This window comes from Amblyomma mixtum, chromosome 3 (genome assembly GCF_055824585.1).
Source record: "Amblyomma mixtum isolate Tamu chromosome 3, ASM5582458v1, whole genome shotgun sequence".
In the NCBI taxonomy this organism is placed as follows: Eukaryota; Metazoa; Arthropoda; class Arachnida; order Ixodida; family Ixodidae; genus Amblyomma; species Amblyomma mixtum.
Window position 1 is genome coordinate 126,293,690 of NC_143014.1, and position 19,751 is coordinate 126,313,440.

The 19,751-nt window shown below is 48.4% G+C and overlaps 1 protein-coding gene across 6 annotated transcripts in view; it reads left to right on the forward strand.

Moving 5' to 3' along the window:
- LOC149351765 (stomatin-like) overlaps positions 1-19,751 on the forward strand; it is a 104,944-nt gene that overhangs the window by 44,912 nt on the left and 40,281 nt on the right. Inside the window, exon 1 of one of the 6 annotated variants that reach the window (XM_089581104.1) lies at positions 3,928-4,463. The exons of 4 other annotated variants lie outside the window; for them this stretch is intronic. In XM_089581104.1, coding sequence (XP_089437230.1) covers positions 4,301-4,463 — 163 coding nt within the window. In that variant the 5' untranslated portion in view covers positions 3,928-4,300. Of the gene's footprint in view, positions 1-3,927; positions 4,464-19,751 lie in introns of those variants that run through there. One more of the 6 variants, XM_089581105.1, reaches the window with a different exon arrangement.

The following is a 19,751-nucleotide window of genomic DNA, read 5'->3' on the forward strand; positions in this document are numbered from 1 at the left end:
AAAGAATCAATCAAAAGCACAAATAAGACACTTTGCATGACATATAAGTAAGCAAAAGAATAAAAAGAATGGCAGCGCGGCAAAGAACGAAGATTACTGCATTATTAAAATTATACAAACAGAACACTAATACAATGAATCTTTTTAGTAACAAACCCTGCAAAAAAGGAAGCCATGAACAAATAAAATAACAATGTATGCGAAGAGTTAAGCAGTAGTTATTGAAGATATAAGTTTAAAATATTTATTAGGATCAGTGGTGGTTGCGATATGTGAAGGCAGAGTGTTCCAGTCAGATATTGTGCGTGGTAAGAATGAATGCGCATAGATAAATGTCCTGCACGTGAAACGTCTAACTTTAAAGGGATAATCGCGGCGGTCAAAAATCGAAGTAGGCAAAGAAAAAAAGTCGTTATGAAGTGATGGATGATGATAAAGTTTATGAAAAAGTGACAGTCGTGCAATTTTACGGCGGAGACATAAATCCTGGAGACCTGCGCGTTTCTTTAAGGCTGTGACGCTGGTGTTACGTGAATAATCGGAGTAAATAAAATGAACGGCGCGGTTCTGCAATGATTCAATGTTATTTATTAGGTAAGATTGGTAAGGGTCCCAAATAGCCGAGGCATATTCAATTTTAGGTCGAATTAGAGTGGTATAGGCATGAGCACGGAGGTGAGGAGGAGCATGCTTTAGGTTATGTTTTAAGAGACCTAATGACCGATTAGCAGATGCAAGCATAAGGTTAATATGGTGGTTCCATGCTAAGTCTGAATGAAGGTGAAGTCCTAAGTACTTATACGTGGTGACTAGCTCGAGTGAGCTATTATTTAAGGAGTATGCTGTTTGAATTCGAGACATTCGGTTAGTAAAAGACATCAATTTAGTTTTTGAATGATTAAGTTGCATAAGCCAGGTTGAGCACCATGCTGTTACTGAATCCAGGTCAGATTGAAGTCTTTCTTTTTTAATGTCCGTTGAAAGATACCCCGAAACACTATTGCATCTTTGCAATCGATGAAACAGTGCTCAATCTTTCCTCGAAGATCACAAAGGGGGAAATTTGCAGTGGATACAAAAATACCCCTATTTTTTTCAAGCCATGTTTTAACAGGCAATGTCTCGCTATGTAGCTTATAGAAAAATGTCTTGGTACACGTCGAGAGGGGCAATTAACGTACTCTTTTGAGTACGTCATGTCCCGGAAACCAAAATACAGAGAGAGGTACATGGACGGAGGGAAGAGGATATAAATTGAATCCCTGAAAATAAGACCTCAGGGGAGAAACGAACGAGCAGGAAACGAACAGCCAAATAAACATCATGCATGAAGCCCCACAAACACGGGAGATCAGAAACATTAGAAGACACAATGAGGCTCAGTAAAACGTGAACTAAATTGACTTGCAAGAATGCACGGAATATTAGGTGTTTAGAGTCACGGAAATACATGAAACGTGACTGTCTGTCGGCCATACAGGTGGTCTAAACCAAGGCCGCCAGCGCTTACAAACCGGAAAAGGTTATCGCGCCTCATAGGTTCAAAAGACGAACCCCACACAAAAGTGGCGAAAACTCCGTGAAAACGCTGGATATAGATTCTTGTGCAATGAATAATTTGGAGTACATAATACATTTTAGTGACGAGGAACAGATTACATGCGGTTGCCCTGCCAAAAATCGAGAGACCATGGCGGACAAAAGTCTGAGCACAGCGCTGAAGAGTTGGCACACGGTCTTTCTACTAATGTGCACTATGATTATAGGCGCTCAAAGGGAAGCCAAGGTACTTGGTATGATTACGTGCCCATTGCATACCAGCATATTCAGCAGGTGCCGGTCCCCACATTCCTAACTAGAGACCGATTAATCTGAGCTCGTGACACTGAACCAAAGTCCTCCGCTAAACGGATAACCTCGTCGGTGCTTGGCTTATCAGCGCAGAAAAACGCGATGTCATATGCAGAAGCTAATACCTTCAGTTCGTGACCCATAATACGGAAACCACTGACGGCTCTACTGTTTCTAACATTTATGCAAACTGGTTCCAAGTATAGTGCGAACAGGAGCGGGGACAGTGGTCAACCTTGTTTCACAGAGGACAGAGGAGCCTATAGTTGTGTCTCTCACAGCTAGGCTATTGCCGCAGCCGAACACGCCTCGTATTAAATTGCAGCACACTCTCGCGCTGTGCATTGCAGAGCGTCTTCATCAACTTCCATCTGCTCCGTCTTGCGGCACTGCCTGTTCATCGTCGTCTTCTACGCAGCATAAATCCATGCTTTCGCACTGATTCGAATGCAGTAAACATTCTCTCTAGTATTTAGATTTTTTTTGAGTAATTACAAAAGAATACCGTGTTTCTCCCAGGTTTTCTGCCATAAATTGCGCTAAGTTCATACCAAACAGTACCTAATATTTAAAGTTGGCACCTACGTTCATGCCTATTGATTTTTTTTTTTCTCGCTAACAGACGTGGTCTGCTGGTAACAACAGAAGGCTTCTTTCCGTTCATGTAAGGTTGTGTAAGTTTATTCCCGCTCACAATCATTCCTATTATAATAGGCGATGCACCGACCCCATAGATGCGCTGGTTACTTTCATGGTTGAGGGTCGGAAAACAGTTTAATGCTCCCTGATTCATTCATTTAAGCATTCCCTCAAGATCTTCGCATTCGAGCATTGCCGTTCTTAGGCAGCGAGAACACCCAGTTCCTGCAAAAACCGCTGAAACGCGCTTCACTCCGTACAACGGGCAACATACGGTCCACGAACGCCACGAAACCTTGGCAGGTAGCCAGCACCACGCTGACCATTTTGATCCGTCAGGCCGATGCGTGGTAGGGGACAAGTGTTCATTTCAGCCGGACGCACAATGTCAGGTGGCTAACCGAATGAAGCCACTGAGACCGCGCTGTCGCCTATTAGAAGCTGTACAATTAGGAACACAGAGTGCGCTTATGTGCACTTCAGTTCCACTTAAACGCGGGCAATAAGCTTTGTCCACGAAGGGGTCCACGTTCGGGCGGTAAGGGATGACGTTATAGAGGTTTTCTAACGGTGTCTGGCGGACGTCTGTATTATAGAAACTATACGAGGTTACTAACGAAAAGCCGCCTATGCAAGTTTCTTCAATAAAAGTTGCCTTTCTAAACTGTCCACAGTTTGATCTCGGCGCAACGGGGGCTGCTGTTGCTTCGAGGGAGAACAACTGTTGCTCATTCTAGCGCACTGTAGATCGATGCTTACTAGCGTCGCGGTCGTCTGAAATGCCGGAGCCGTTGACACGCCTCTGCGCGCTAGACGCGTCGCTGGCGTATGCCTTCTTTCTACCTATTTTGTTGCGCGTTTCGTCAGACACCACGCTGCGCACAAGCGACCCCGCCCCTCCCTTCGCGTTCGCCCGCGCTCGCGCGTTCATTCTCCCCCTTCGCGCTCACCAAGCGGGGCGAAGTTGGCCGGCGAGCGAGCGCGCAACAAGTGCCCGTCGCTGCACGCCCGCACGTGTTCTCCCCTTTGGGTCAAATGCCGGCTGCTGCGGGCACGCGACTGCCACCAGCGCTTTATTACTCGAAGGAGAAAAAGAAAACACGCTCGGGGCAACCAACGAAAGGCGGCAAGGGGTAACACGCCCGTCTGGAGGAAAGAGAGAGGCGAAAAGTAAAAAACTCTTCCAGCGGATGACGGGTCATAATCGTTATATAAAGGGAGAGAAGGAGGAAGGCAAGGAGGACGGAAAGCTTGTGAAGCCACTCGTCGCCGTCGGCCCTGGGCGATCTGAATAGGCATCTCTACACTCTACGGCTTCAGCGGAGGGGCGGGAGAGGTTTGAGGTGAGGGGGTAGGTTGGAAATGGGGGAAGGGGGCACGCTCGCAAAACAGTCGAGCCGTGTCTCGGTACATCGAAGGAAGTGACGTGCAAGAGAGAGAGAGGCAGAGGCTGAAAGGGGGCTCGGTCGGTCTACCGAAGCGTTCTCTGCACGGCTGCCGGCGCTAGATTTTCCCCGCTGTTTTCCCCAGCATCGCGCCCCATGCATCCTGCACCGTTCGCTCTATCCCGTCCCGCTCGCTCGCTCGCTCGCTCTCTCCTCGACGCGGACTCTGTGCCAGTGGCGGCGGCGGAGGCAGAGTTGTTGGCACTTGCGCAAAAACACACGAGCTTGCACCCCGTGACGCCCAGATAGAGGAGCGCGGGCAGCAGTAAAACAAAAGGCTCGTTACCCGCCTTCCCCCTACCGCGCCGCACTGTTAAGGGAAGAGAACTGTGCGCGAAGAGAGGTAGCGTATCCGCGGTCTCTCCATGTCACAAGAGGGCACCGGAGTCGGCGGCAGAGGGGCCAAAGCGAGCTCCCGCGAAGGTGCTTCGCATCTGCTGTCCGACTATCGCGCGTCGTCGTCCAGCGAGGGCCACCTGGAAGCCGGCGACATGGACAAGGAGCACAATACGGGATACCGCACCGAGGGTGAGTGGCCGCGCAAGCGCTGAAGCTTCTGTGTTGTCCCTCCGTTTTTATCCCGGGTCGGCACCCCGCGCCCCTGGTCTGGGCCCTCACGACCTCATCGGTGGTGACTATTCATAGACGACGCGTAGACGACGGCTATGACGACGCTGTGCCGACGCAGAAGTTGGAAGTCTTCCCGGCTTATTTTTTATAACTCCGCTTTCCATTGCACACCTGCTTCTTAGGAGCAAAAAAATAGAGCAAGCAAGCAAGCGTCGTGAGCACGTGTAGGGGCGCGGCTTTCCTCTGCACTTGCGGTGCCGTGTGTCGCTCTTTGCACTTGTTGCGCCTTCGTCGTCAGCGCTAACTCCGCGCTAGCGGATCCCTTACGCCACCGCGGCTTGCTTTTTTTTTTTTCTCTGTTTTCCGCCACCACTGTCTTGTTTACGCTCGTTTATGAAACCACCGCACGTTGGGAACGCAAACACGCATCCGTCCCAACCGCGCGTGGTTTGTTTTCTTTTCTTGTTTACTGCCATTTGAATATCGTTAGAGTAGCTAACGTGTTCGCGGAGAGTGTTGACACTTACAGCGGCTTAATTTTCGCGCGAAGGAACATAAGGTAAGCGGGCTGCAAGCGTGCGACACGAGTCAGTGCGTTGTCGTGTTTCCTCGTCCCACGCTGGCTGCTTCGCCTGTGCTTCGGCCACGCGGTTTCGCTACGCGGCGGGGCACACGAAACAGCAAGCCGCCGGCACGCGCGATTTCGGCTTTGCTGAGTGGGCCTCCCTGCAACGAAATCTCGCGTGCTGATGACGAAGGAACCGGTCGAACTAGCCGCTGAGCTGAAACGTGGTGCACGGTGCAATAAAAAAAGAAAAACTGTGAAGAAACACCGTAGCACAATCGTGGTCGTGGGCCGCCTCCGCTCGCAGTCGTGCGAGCGGGCGTGCAGAAGAGGCGTGGGACCGAATGTGCTGCAGACGACCCGCGGCGCCCGGCCGATTGTCGTCTGCTCGAGCTTGTTTACGGCCGCCCGCGGCTGCGGGCCTCTCTGCTAGCGCGCCGCCTCATCGCATTCCCACCACTCTCTGAATCACACTTTATCCTTGCTGCTCGTCTTTCATGCTATCTCCCCATGTGAGCGGTGCGTTCGCCCTATATATACGCCGCTCGTTGTCACTTGGTTTCTTATTTGCGACCTCCTAGTGCGTCTTTCCCTGTCTCCGGCCCGTACGCACAGTACGTGCTTCTGGCCTTGCGCAGCTACGAAGGCCATGCAGGGAGCGTGCGGCGACGACCAGAGGTTTTTCTAGGAGCCTAAATGTCGCCTACTTCGATTCTTTTCGCTTTCCTTCTGATATGTTTTTGGAAACGCGACAGAGGTCGGCTTGTGACCGGCCGACAAAAAAAAAAAAAACGAAAAATAGAGAGACATCGCGGCATACACTGTCCTTATTTCTGATATTTGGCTGTCCACGTCCACAGCCAGGTGTGCCGACTGCACGTATATTATCGCGCCCGGTCTGCTTTTGCGCACGCATGCTGGCATTCGTAGCGCCCTTATATCCAACCCACTGTGTCGGTGGGGAATAGTGCTTAGTTACCAATGCTTTAGGGCCTGAGATAGTTTATTTATTTAAAAGAATACCCACAGCGCCATTGTCTGGCATTACAGTGGGGTGGGGGTGGGGGTTGAAAAAGAAAAGGCATACAATGTCACCGCGTGCTTGTTCCACTCCGAAGTCGTTTTTTGGGAAAAAAGACATTTTAAAAAGGTCAGTTCGGCACCTTATTCTTTAAGTGAACGATCTATCCGCAATGACACATAATTAGGGTTAAATATATATTGGGTTCGGTTAATTCCAGTCCTTGAATGAAATATATTACGAAAGAATTTTAAACGCAGAACTTTCCTACGTTTTTGAAGCGCGTTCCAACACAGCGTGTTTTTCGCTTTCATACACTGAACTATCTGTCAAAGTTATTAAAAACAAAACGGACGGCGAAATTCGGAACTTTTTCTATCTTTTGAATGTCAAGTACATGTTTCGCGTCGCAGTCTGCGCAAGCATACTCAAGTGTACTTCTAACATTTTACTTATGTAACAGTTCTTTAGTGTTTAGGGGGAAATGTTACGGACGCTCATAGTGCAAACGCCGGAAGTTATCGTACGCATTTACGTGCGGCAAGTTTTCTCGTTCCGTTTTTTTTTTTTTTTTTGTATTCGCAGTCTTTCGCTTTCTACTGCCAACGTAATCTCGCAGCTGTACCGTTTTTAGAACAGGAAGTGGCTTCTTAAAGGGACCTGTTTGGACAAGTTACTAGCGAAATGTTTCGTGCTGCATCTTCAGTTGATAAACAATGACAAGAGCGAAAACAGTGACGACGAGCTGCCTTTGTCAAAAGTATACCGGTTGCCCAGTGTTTGCTTTTGGGCCGTGCAGCGTAGCTCGTTATCAGCTCCATTCAGAGCTCTAAATGTCACGAATGCGTGAGAGGCTATCGGCCTCACCTCTCCAGGGCTTAGAAATCAAAAGAACTATATAGGACTAGGGGCTATTTGGCTTTTAGTTTTATGTTCGAAAAGCACTAGCTTGCAAAAGGGGACAGAGCTAAGCGGTCAGGAGCTACTTTCAACTGTTGATAGTTGCGCTTGGTCCAGAGTGTTTGTTCGTACCGCTTAGTCCTGTCCCCGTTTGGAAACACCCGCCTTTCGAACATGAGCATAGGAATCCTAAGAGTGTTACGGGATCCCCCCCCCCCCCCCCCCCCCCCCAAGTGGCCCTGAAGCAAAACATGTGGCGCGTATATTTTTGAGAGAGAAAAAAAAGGCTTTACGTGAAACGTTGGTTTCTTGGTTCGGGCTCTTAACTAAGTAGAACGTACAGCATAGTGCGGTGCGCGCATTGCAACGCGGGTCGCGATTTTTTATCACAGGCAGTTACTTTGGGAACAGCTTGGAAAGTTTTTTTCGTATTCCTTAGGGCCCTTTGCGTTGTTCAGTATCCGACGATCAAGCACATCATCCAAGCGACGGCAGTAACTTGCTCATATCGTACGCGTGTATTCGCTGCCGCAAACAACGCGCCAAAGCGGCAAAGGGGACACAGCAAAATCTTCTCTTAGAATCAGCATACAAGGATCGTGGATACTGCACTACTGTGCTTAGTTGACACGAGCGGCACCTGGGTGATGAATATATATAGTAGGTGCAGTCGTAGGGGCATCGTTTCCCTCCTCTACATGCCTTGGCCATGTAGGGGGTCTCAGTAATCGACTCGCCACCGTCACAGGGGCGTTCCGATGGCTCCTGCTGAGCAAACATGATCGCGTGCTGCTCGGCCGCATGCGAGTTTGGGCCAATCTGGGTGCATAAGGTCGGCCTTGAGTTTCGCGTATGACTGCACTCCTCGCGTTCCCCCGGAATAACAAAGAGAGAAAATGCTTTCTAAGATCCTCCTAGGTGGAACTGCGTGCGGCAGCGTTGCTAAACATAGTGTAAACACCGCTTGCACGCATATTTCATGGAGTTTTGGCTCCGGCGAGAGCGGGCACAGACACTGCAGCGGCTCGCTTTGAAAGCGCGGAGCTGGGCGTGTTGGATGCTCGCACTGCTGCTCCTGGTGTGCGCTGTGGCTGTCTTCTGGAATTTCCTCTGCGCGGCTCACTCTCGCAGACACGTCCCGAGGAAGATGCCCAACGTCGGTGGTGAGAACGTCGAGGGTGCGGGCTGAAGCGGCGTTGTCCACTTCTGCTTGCTCTCGGAGCGAGGTGCAGTCATGGAAAAAAAGTTAACGGGATGCGGTTTGACAAAAACAAAATACGATTTCTGCGCTGTCAGGCACACCAATTGACTGAAAAGCCTGGAATAATGTGGGGGCGTGCATACGGCATACGCTGGTACGAATACCAGCCGTATGTTTATTGAGGAAACGTAGCAGTAACTTTTTGTTTTCACGCAACCGCATTTCGTAATATTTTATCCGTGACTGTATATGCGTGTGCTGTCCAAAAGCTAGAAGAAAAGGGATTGCTGGCTGGACGTACGGACCGTTAAGCTCTTGGACGAGGCGCTGGAATGCACATCGCGCGCTCGTTAAACACAAATACACTATGATGCATCGGGCATGCATGACGACGGCATGTGCCACCATGCAATGATACATGTACAGGCGCGGACAAAAGTAAACGGAGCACGCAACTGTCTTTGAATATTTTTAACGCATCACCTAATTGAAATTTCCAGCAGTGGTACGCGCATGCTGGAAGCGGAGGTTCGTGGGCTCTCTAGTAGACAAACAACGCTTCTTCATTTCCAATGGAGAAGGCGTGATTGCACTTCGAACGCAATAGCGTGCTCCGTTTACTTATGGCCGCGCCTGTACTAGTATAATACAAAACGGCGTGTAGGAATTAACGGGCGGTTTTTTAGGGCATTCCACCGACTGTCGCCAGTGTAGTTGAGGATCTGCGAAATCGTACCTCCTTTGCTTTCCGATACCACGTTGAAGGTTAGAATGGGAGCGAATACGTTTTGTTTTCAAGTTGTGCGTTACACTCACCGCCGTTTTGAGCTTTCGGCTGCTTGTTAGCGGCATCAACGCGGATTGGCCTGAACACAGGGCAACCACTGATGCGCCCGTTGTCTTCGACGCTCCTTCCTGGGACTCCGCACGCACTGTTCCCTTGTTTTCCCTATGGGCGTGGCACTCGCGCGTGTGCTGGCACGTGCCGGTGAAGGGCGTAATGCGAACGCTTGCGGATGCTGGTCAGAAAACAAGCTGCGCCTCTTCCTGCACTTTCCCCGTCATGGGCAACCGGGGAAAGCTATCCGAGCGTATACAGTTCCGTGCAACGCTTGAGCGACAGACCAGAGTGCGGTGATAGGCCAGTTGGTGCTCATCGTCAACGGGACCGCGACGCGAAACCGAGCGCCAACAACACCGGGGTGTCCTCAGCTGTACTCACTGTTGCTTCCGCTCCCATCAGAGCGCGGCCTTTACGTAAGAGCCATCGCGTTTACGGCCAGATAGATTTTTGTTCGTTGAAACCCGCCGTGCGGCGGCATTCGCAGCAAAGGTAGGCACTGTGAAGCGCTTACAACGCTTACGTCTAGCTTGATTAAACAGAAAGCCCCGTCGTTTTATTCTTGTTGTGTTTTTACCGTTCTTGATGGATGTGTCAGTCACTGTGCGCTTGGCCGTTTCTGATTTGCCACTGTTTTTAAGCGCTTTCATTCCCAGCCGCAATGCATTTCCTTTTCTTTTTCCACTGTCTACTCATGTCACATGTACACTGTATCCTTCTGTGTTCTCTCTCTCTCTTTTTACGGCACGAATAATCGTTGCTGACCGTCTACGGTATCATGTGTATGAGGCTAGTTCTGCACAAAAACTTATCCGGGGCGTGCTTATGAGGAAACCTTGACTGCGCAGATTGAACGATTGGCGAAGCCGAATATTTGTAGGAGCCTGGATAACTATTTTCGCTCATTTTGCAATGCTAGTATATTAGTTGATAATTTACCTATTCTATAAGCTATTGAAAGATCCGAAAAGTGGACTGCGTCGGAATGCGGGATCGGTCACCTGTCTTAAGTCCATCGCTACTTTGATCACTCGATACAACGTAGCAGAATCGCTGCGGGGCGCTTACAGCCTTTATGAGGAACTAAACCAACTACACAAAATGGACTGCGAGGTTCACTTTTCATGAAGTTCGCGATGCGTTGGCTGCCGGCATCTCGACTCCTACTTTCAGTGGTTACCCCGTTTGTTTACGTGTGCGCGCTGACTCACTCCAAATATAGTAGGTGGCTTCGTTGTTTAGCGCACAGTAGGCTGACTCCGCCAGCTTTGTTTAGGTCTGGTCGAACTGTGTTTATGATGTGCCGTTGGAGTACATATATAGTGTGTGCTGGATAAGCGACCGTTGTGGGGGCAAAAATGCAATTAGTTGCCGTTGTTCGCAACATCACCAAAGAAAAAAAGCACACGTAGCAAGTGACTGCTGCGGAAAGTGATTTATTGCGCAAAAGCTGACTACTTAATTGTCATGGAAATTCCTTTCCTAACCTTTCGCGCAGCAAGAACGCAAACATTTGAAGAGAAACGTTGCGAATGGTGACAGCTATTTGAGAAAGCCCTCCTCACAGTTCGAAGGTCTTTCGGGGCTCCACTGGCAAGCCTGATTTAGTATAGCTTGTAGTTCCAAGAGAAGGCAAGCGTAGCAGGGGGCGGCAGAAAGTTAGGTGGGCGGATGAGGTTAAGAAATTTGCGGGAATACGGTGGCCGTAGCTGGCAAAAGACAGGGTTAATTGGAGAGACATGGGATAGGCCTTTGCCCTGCAGTGGGCGTAGTCAGGCTGATTATGATGATGATGATGATGATGTAGTTTAGATGTTGTTGCATACGCATAAAACAACCCAAGAAGTGTGGTGAAAAGTATTTTTCTCTGGTTAAATTGCACGAAATTGTGTGAAATTTGTTTAACATAATGGCCACTCTACCATAAAATTGCTGTGCTAACTATTTTGTTGATGTAAACTTTATTTAAATTGCAAAAAGGTGGCGCAACCTTTACAGGTTTCGCGCTTGTGAGTTCAGCAGTCTTGATATGTGTAGAACAGTAATATAAGTGACCGGTGTTTGTTTTTATTTGGCTCAACAAGCAGGTGTTATTTAAATAATGCGCTGGTACAAGCTTTATATTGAAATTATTTAAAGCAGTGCAGGTGCACGAGCCACGTTCGCGCTCGTTCGTCCGCGCGTTCTTGCCTGACGGCATTCTTTTTTTCAGTTTCCCGCCAACCAGCAAAAAAATCATGACTCCTGGAACTCGGAACAATCAGTTTTTGGCATTTTATTTTAGGCGTAGGATTAGGATTATGATTATGGGGTTTAACGTCCCAAAGCGACTAAGGCTATGAGAGACGCCGTAGTGGAGGGCTCCGGAAATTTCGACCACCTGGGGTTCTTTAACGTGCACTGACATCGCACAGTACACGGGCCTCTACAATTTCTCCTCCAAAGAAATTCCAGCCACCGCGGCCGGGATCGAACCCGCGTCTTTCGGGTCAGCAGCCGAGCACCATAACCGCTGAGCCACCGCGGCGGCTTATTTTAGGTGTAGCTATTTACCTTACATTTTTTATGACAAGTGCAAATTTTTGTTTCTCTACACAAACACAGTAAATAGGGTATTCAGAATAATTATCCGAATAGTGCTCTTGAGCAAGTTGCGTACATAGAATATAAATGACTTTTTATGCAGAATAGACGCTTGCTTCGAATATGAATAACGGTGTGCTAACGGAGAAGACAAAGAAATGCGTATCCAGCAAGTTCAATATACCTTCCTTTATTTGGCGTTTACGAAGGAGCTCCAAAATTAGCTTATAATGTCGCACTTTGTGAAGCTTAGAATATTGTTGGTTCAGTACTAGAAACTGTTATTGAAAGCACTCAGTGCTGTCCGTACCCTTTCAGGCGCAGTTTGCTAAGAAAAATGAAAAAAAAGTGGCATTAATTAAGCAATTTTTTTTCCCAGTAGTGTCTCAGAGAGGTCACATATTTAATACCTGAAAGATTGGCGGACGGTGGTAGCGAACGTATTGTTTTTACACGCAAGAAATACTTTCTCGAAGATACTTTTTTTTCGTTCACGAATCTGTTTTATGTTTTGATTTTCGGCTACGCGTGTAAGAAGGTACCTTTCTTTTTTAACAATGTCATCCTAATGTATCAGGCAGATCTTACAATGGAATATTCCAATACGATATGCAACTCACATGGTAGTTGTGACAATTGGGGAGTGAAAATTAAGGTTAACGCAACGTTTTTTTTTTTTTCAATTATTGCAGAAGCTTTGAAATCAGATCTAAAATAACGTTGGATTCTCACTTGGAAAATTTGTCAGTGTCCTTCTCGATCGGAGTCGTGCAGCCATACCGACGGAGCTAAGTCATTGGCGGAAGCATCGAACTATATCACCGTACGAAAAATCGTCCTCGCAAATCGTCGCGTCAACAAGACGGGCAAACGAAGTTGACCACTGCAGCCATCAAAAAATGAACTGCGGAAACGCCGTACCAATACGTGTTGTGTCAGATTAGTAAATATGGCAACGCTGTTGGAAGTCCGTGAGCGGAGAAAGTCACAGAACGGGCAGGTGGTCTTCAAAAGTTGAGATACAACGAGTGGTGCTTTGTTCGTGGTAACGTGAACCATAAACCATGACCTGCAGTGGGCGCCTTGCTCTGAAATTTTGGTGGTGAGTCTTGTGTGGTGTTCCTACAGTCTTAATGATAGACTTTCGTCTAATTGTCCCACGTGCTGTGGTGTACCACAGGGTGGCGTACGGAGCCTTCCTTAACGTTAATACATATACATTAAAGAAAATGAATGGTGAAGGTTTGTTCGCATCTGAAAACCGACGACCTGTCGTTCTCGCTACATAGCAAAACAATTAGTTTAGCATAGAGCAAACACAGACTGCAGTTAGGAGTGATTATAATATGTTTATTTGAATGTGCAGTGAGTGTGAGCCTGCTCTCAGCACCTCTTGGAATGTCAAAAGTCATTCGTGAACTACCGCTGAGTACCATGTCTGTCGACTTCAGTCGACGGACATGGTACTAGCCCATCAGCCCATGACAACGTTAAAATCACCTAGTGGCAGGTCAACTGTCATCGCTTCAGTGGACATCGAGTTTTCCATGTGACTGGGTGGCATTTACCGGGACGCTCGTGTCATTGTGTCGAATATGTCTCATTGTCCTAGCCGGGGTCTCTGACTCCTGGCCGGGCGCAAGGAAGAAGAGAAGAGACTCATTTGTCTCCCGACCGACTTGCTCGCTGTCCTCCCGGCTCTAAACATAGAGCCCGCTCGGCTGCCTTTATCGCAGCCGCTGCTTCGTCGGGCGAAGTCGGCTGCTCGAGTGCCGCGCCAGCGGTCTCGCTCGCGCGTGTATGTACGTCGTGCACCACGTGTGCGTCCGCGGAGTCAGACTGCAGGGTCGAGATCCACCCAGCCGCGGCCCCCGCGCCGCCAGCCTGCTTTGTCTCGTACGCGCGCGCGCTCGGCCGCTGTTCCCCACACGAGCTGTGCGTCGACCGCCGAAACTCAGGGAACACCCGCGGGTCTTCTCTTGTCTTGTGAGGCGCAAGCGTACAGCCGTCCTGGAGCACATCTTCCGGCCTGGTGTGAATAGCAGCCACCTGTCACGACATCTAGGTAGCGGAACGTTCTCTGTCTTCACGAGGACATCGACTATGCAACGGCGCTTTCCGCGCGCTCGTACTCTGCACTCAGCGGGAGCGCGAGGATTGTGGTAGAGATGGATTGGGAGAGAAAGAGGGGAAACTATGTCAACGTTATTTCGAGCAAATGAACAGGAGGGGTTCGAGGGTAAGTGGCAGACCGATCCCAGTTTAGAGATGTGTACGCGAGTTTGTAGAGTTCTGCAGCCATGGCGGGCTCAAAATAAATTGCCGCGCCATTGATCCCAAGACGTAGAGTTGGAATCTTAACATGCCGCGCGCCGAAGCGTCCTGCTGCAGATCTAATCCCTCATGCGTTTATAGGTCATCTTGTGCACGGATCGCGACCGACGGTATAGTTTACCTGACAATCTGGGGCACACCACCTAAAAGGAGGGACGTTTCTCGGCGTTTTATACGCGCTGCCTGATATCTACAAGAAGCAGCGGATTAGGTCACTAGTGCGCGCTGAGCTTAGTTCTTCTCTAGCGAGCCCATTTCGAACGGTTACTGCAAGTATTGATAAGAAGGAGACCACTTTGGGGCGCGCACCGTCATCGCGGCTCACAGGAAGAGGCCTCTGATCTGGGAGTACCACCACCTTTACTCTCGACTCTTATATCTCAGACGTTTTAGTGTCCGTATGTTCTTGCTAGGACGTTCGGTGTTAGGTCATATCATCCCTCTGTCGGATGAATTCAGTCTGTTTCAGCGGCTTAATTTTTTTCCAGGATGGCTGCCAGTAACCGTTTTACATGCAGATGATCCCTAAAATGACGCATCGATGTTTGTAGCTCTATGCTAGACGCCTGTCACGTATGCTGCAGCTAGGTAGTAGTATCATGTTATTAGCGCATTTCTCATTGAGGAGAGTTTATCTGTTTGGGTGCTGGTTTGAGTGCCATATCCTGTCTCCCCTTTGAAAAACTTAGTCAACACGAAGCAACTGATAGGCGTTGTTGACGACGATAAACGTTTTTGTATTAGTGTACGCACTGCACTTACTCTTCTCCCACACACACACAAAAAAAATAGTTTAATCAATGGCTGTAAGTAACGTTTTGTTGCTGTCATTCTATTTTACAAAACGCATTTATTATACGTCGGGAAATTCTGCTAACAGGCACCAACGTGGATTACCATATAGAATCCCCTCTTCAATTTTGGTCTAACAGCCGATCTAAATCCATTTATTGATGAAGTGTGGTTGTTGCTGCACATCAGGTCTTAGACGCGTGACAGATGACGTCAAGTTAAATACTGCCACGCCGCGTAGTCTCCTTAGCAGGCAAGCCAACTCAAGATCTATAAATGTGTTTTTGGTCTACTCAATCGTTTTTCTGTGCTATTATAGGTAGAAGTGAGCAAGATTTCAAACATAATATATAAGTCACACAATTGCCTCCGCTCGTTCGATACTATAGTTAGACGCATTACTTTCGTGAAAGCGCGAGTATATTTGTAAACACCTGGAGCATTTAACTGGAGCAGAAGAAGGCACTCTTCGTCGCTCCAGAGTCAAAGGAGGAGTTTACGTTGAGGAACAAGTTCCTTTTGTTGGCATTCCAGCTTTGTTTTCGCATTTCCGCGTGCTGGGCCCGGAAATCTTTTTTCTGTGTCTGTGCATAGCGTATCGTAATTTTAAGGCAAGAACCCCAGACAGCACCGCTTTAGGAGCTGTCGCTTTTTTGCGCAGCACAGGCATGGTAGCGCCCGCAAGCTTTAATTGTTTGTCTCCATGGAGCAGAGTTAACGAGGCGAGAGGCAATCAACTGCCAACAGCCCATTCGGTGCGGGTGCTCTTCCGGAAGCGGCGTTGCCAACGGCAGGCTGTGATTTAGAAGCTGTCGCTTTCGTTTCTTTTGCCTGAGGTGTGTGGCGAGTGATTCAGAGGAGAAGCAGAATGAGTAAAAAAAAAAAAAACGTTGCACGGAGAAAAACAAGTGGACGGGTGTAGCTCACGCTACTTGCAGGAGCTAGTGAAGCAAGTTATTTAGAAAGACGCTAAAGCGACGCGTGTTTTTTTTTTTTTTGCGGTAAGACGCCGTAAACATTGAGTCAATCTTTTTTTTTTTCTGCCACGACTTCCCTTCAGATACGGACGGTATAACTAGATGCTCTGCGTTAAAGAGCCTTCAGTTAGAATCATAAAGGTTTTAACGACGACAGATAAAGAAGCATTTTTTTTTTATCGGTGCAGCCGTTACCGTGAGACGACCGGTGTAAGTTTAAGGGACGCTAGCAAAATTTTGTGTCGCGGGAACTTTTTTTTTCCGTGAGGGCGCAACGTTGGTTGGCAGCTGATGCTCTTGTAAAGACACCGGATGCATTTTTGCCGAACAGAGAATGAAAAAAAAAAACGGAAAAAAGCAGCGAAATACAGTGACTGAATTGACGGCGCGAAAGCATAAGCAACCGCCTGCATTGCGACCGTGCTGACACGCACAGAATGTCCAAATCAGCAAAACAAACGTAGCGAACGATGCACGAAAGTTTGTTTGGAGGCATCAAGACGAAGGCACGAGAGCGAGCCACCGGCATTCTGCTTCGAAAATAGCCAGGGCCTCCAATATCTTGGCCGTGTTAAAGCGCAGAAGCCGAGAATACCTCGCGTGTCTTGTAACCGTGAAAGTGGTGCCGGGGTCACACAGTGTGACACGCCGTTATCAGGCCGCCTCGCCAATATAGGCCTGCCGCCAAAGTGTTGTTTACAAGATAAAAGACGTACTTTGAAAGGAAACGCTGAAGAGGTCCCAGGGCATCGTGCTACCCGGAAAAAGCATAGCCCTCGGCGAGGGCAGGAAAAGTGACTGATCTGCGTTGTGATTCCGGACCTGCGACTGTACGCTCGCAGTGATGAACTAAAAGTATTAGTCTCTATAGGCGCGCCTTGCTAAGTGTGGCTCGCTCTCCACTGCGTTGCAGGCGGATTTTTCAGTGCCGGTAAATTTTTTTAACATCTTTATTTTGGTTTGCATGACAAAACCGAGGGAGAGCAGGCAAAAGGTATCAACACCTGACGAAGGCCTACTCACCCTGTAAAGAGACTGTTTGCAAAATAAATGCAAAAAGCATCGCATGAAGATATACAGTATACAATATGCTATACAGTATACAAGATACACAATATGAAATATGCACAACAGTATATATTGAAAAACAAGCTATGTATAATACACATCTTTGGGAAATGAAATGTACTTGACATAACAACATATTACTCTGAGAAAAAATAAAATACGCAAAAAGAATTCTTATATGAATACTGTGTGCTGTGCGATGTCAGTGCACGTTAAAGAACCCCAGGTGGTCGAAATTTCCGGAGCCCTCCACTACGGCGTCCCTCATAGCCTTAGTCGCTTTGGGACGTTAAACCCCAATAAACCAATAAACCAACCAATCTTATATGAATACTAGGCACCAAAGGGAGAAACGTCTGGACAAAATGGTCTTGAGAAAGGAAATATGAAACTAAGAAAGTGCGGGTGAAAAGTTGGGCTTAGGTTTCTAAAAGTAAGCTGACCATGCGCTTTTTAAATTGCTGATCGCTAGTTTTCGAGGGCTAAATATCGGGAATGAAAATATAAAATGAACGATAAGAATTGAGCGCTGAGTTGCACTTTGGTGGACATTTTGTGTACAGTAGTCAGTTCAGCACTGGCCCTCCTTTGCAGTTTCCGGTACATTCAGTGACTAGTCCTGACATAAACTTCCCGATTCATCGATTTAGATTGAAAGCATATGCAGAGATTATTATATCGCACTCATCGAGCTGCCCTGAGCACGGCCTCTCGACCGTTCTGCATTTCTGATGTGCAGCCCTCAATATAAGTCACAGAAGACCGTTGTGAGGTCGACGTCAGGTCGCCTGATCAAGCTTCATTTGCTCGAGCTGGCAGTGACCGGCTTTAAGGCGCTGTAGTAATTGTCTTGAAAACTAGTGGCGCTAGGCGCAGATGTTTGCACCAAGGGATTTTTTACATGTTTCTTTGCCCCTTTCGTCAGTTTTCTTGTACCTTTATTGCTAAGTGTACATTTGTTTGCTTTGCTAATTGGGGTTCATTGCTGCTAGGCAATGTATATCTGCGCATTTAATCTTTCTGAGCGTCCCTGAGCGGGGTGACGACGTAACACGTCTGATTTGAAGTTGTGCCCTTCCAGCTGATTTCTGCGACGAACTTGCCTAGCAAATTGAGGCCAGTCGCTCTGCGAGTTTTGTTGAACCGCCCGGAACCGCTGCTGGCAAAGTCGACACTTCGGCATGAGAGTCTATCTTTGAAAAAACTGGCACCGAGTTTATCTGCCTGCTCATGGCGCGCCTTACATCCTGTTCCTTCGACAATAGCCAGGAAAATGTGTCCTTGTTTCTTCCGTGATTGCCGACACGTGTACGTATAGTCTTTGTCAAAAGTAACCAGTCTGCACGGTTTGCTTCTCATTCGTATAGTAGAGCCCTCACGGATTCCCTAAAGATTAAAAAGTTCTTTCAATGTGAGGACAGGGTTTCTTGTTTGCACACAGAGATTTAGTGCTTGAGGGCTGGCATAATTAATAGCTTTTCGACTGAGAAGCAAACCGTGCACTCTGGTTACTTTTGGCAAAGACTGTATACCTTTTTCGGCGAAAGCGATGCCTTCCTACAGCAAAGCTTGCCAGTCCCTTGTTGTCACACTTGCAGCACTTTTGAGCCAGGCCGGATACAGCGACCGCGAATGAGCGTCTGCGCCTCAGAAGTTGCACTGTCTGCTAGTCTTTGCTGTTGCATTGTGGGACCGTTCACCGCCGCGCTGTTGTCGTATGCGTCGGTCGACGGCATCCATGCTGACAGGATTCAGCTCTGCCTGTTACTGTCTCATCGTTTCGACTTCTCGCGTTGAGCCTAGGGCTTTCTATCGTGTCAGATCCGGATCGAGTTGCAGTTTCGCTAACAGCTGCTTGTCTCTGACTCCGACGACTAATCGACCCCGGACGAATTTTTTCTGTAGACTGCCGTACTCGCAGTGCTTGGAGAGAGCGTGAAGAGCTGTTGAGAATTCTTCACCCAACTCTGCCTCCTGTTGTAACCGATTGTTGAAACGCGCTCTTCAGAAGATGTCGCTGCGACGGGGAATGGAGTATTTATCAAAGCGTTCGATCACAGCAGTGTACGTTTTGGACTCCCCACCGGTCAATCTGAAGATGCTGGAGATGTCCTCAGCCTGGCCACCCATGGCGAAACCGGTTAGGTTGGGCATCGAGATGTGAAAATAAAATTTTCGATTATTCCGTGGTAAGTATTGCTGTGTCGCGAAGTGCTTGTGCTGTCTGTCGCAAAAATAATTATCGCTAGAAGTGGAAAGTGTTGTCGCCATGGGTGCTGGAAAAGGGGTGATGGGCTCGGAACTCCTTCATGTGCGCAGCGCCGTGATAGGCAGAAGCTGATCGGTAGCCACGGGGGTCTCGTGATCTTGTATTGTCTGTGCGTGTCATATGTCCCGCGGCGGAGCAAAATAAAGGGGAGTCTTCTTTCCTCGTTCGCCACAAGCAGACGTTTGGTCTCTCCTCTTGACACCGAGAGCGGGATGCAAGGTGTCAGAAGAACGGCGCGTAAGCAGCGCCGCGACCACGCAACAATGTAGTGCGCTATGGCAAAAGCAAATACATGCGTACTTAAGCTTGCGCAGATCTGTGCGGGGGTCACGGCTCAGCGCTCACCCCGTCCTCTCCCCCCCCCCCCCCCCCCCCCGTTTTTTGTCTGCCATGCTGTTATTACGTTCATGTTGTCTATTGGCTGCAACAGTGTGATGTCGTGTAAATTGCGAAGGGTATCGTAGAAGTTCTTTTCGTGACTCTCGACTGATTTTTTTTTTATTTTCCGCGAAGGCGTCGGGATTTTTACTCCGTGTATGCGATAAGCAACATTTGCCCCCCACCCCTTCTCGCCCAAAGACGCGGGTTCGATCCCGGCCGCGGCGGCTGGAATTTCTTTGGAGGAGAAATTCTAGAGGCCCGTGTACTGTACGATGTCAGTGCACGTTAAAGAACCCCAGGTGGTCGAAATTTCC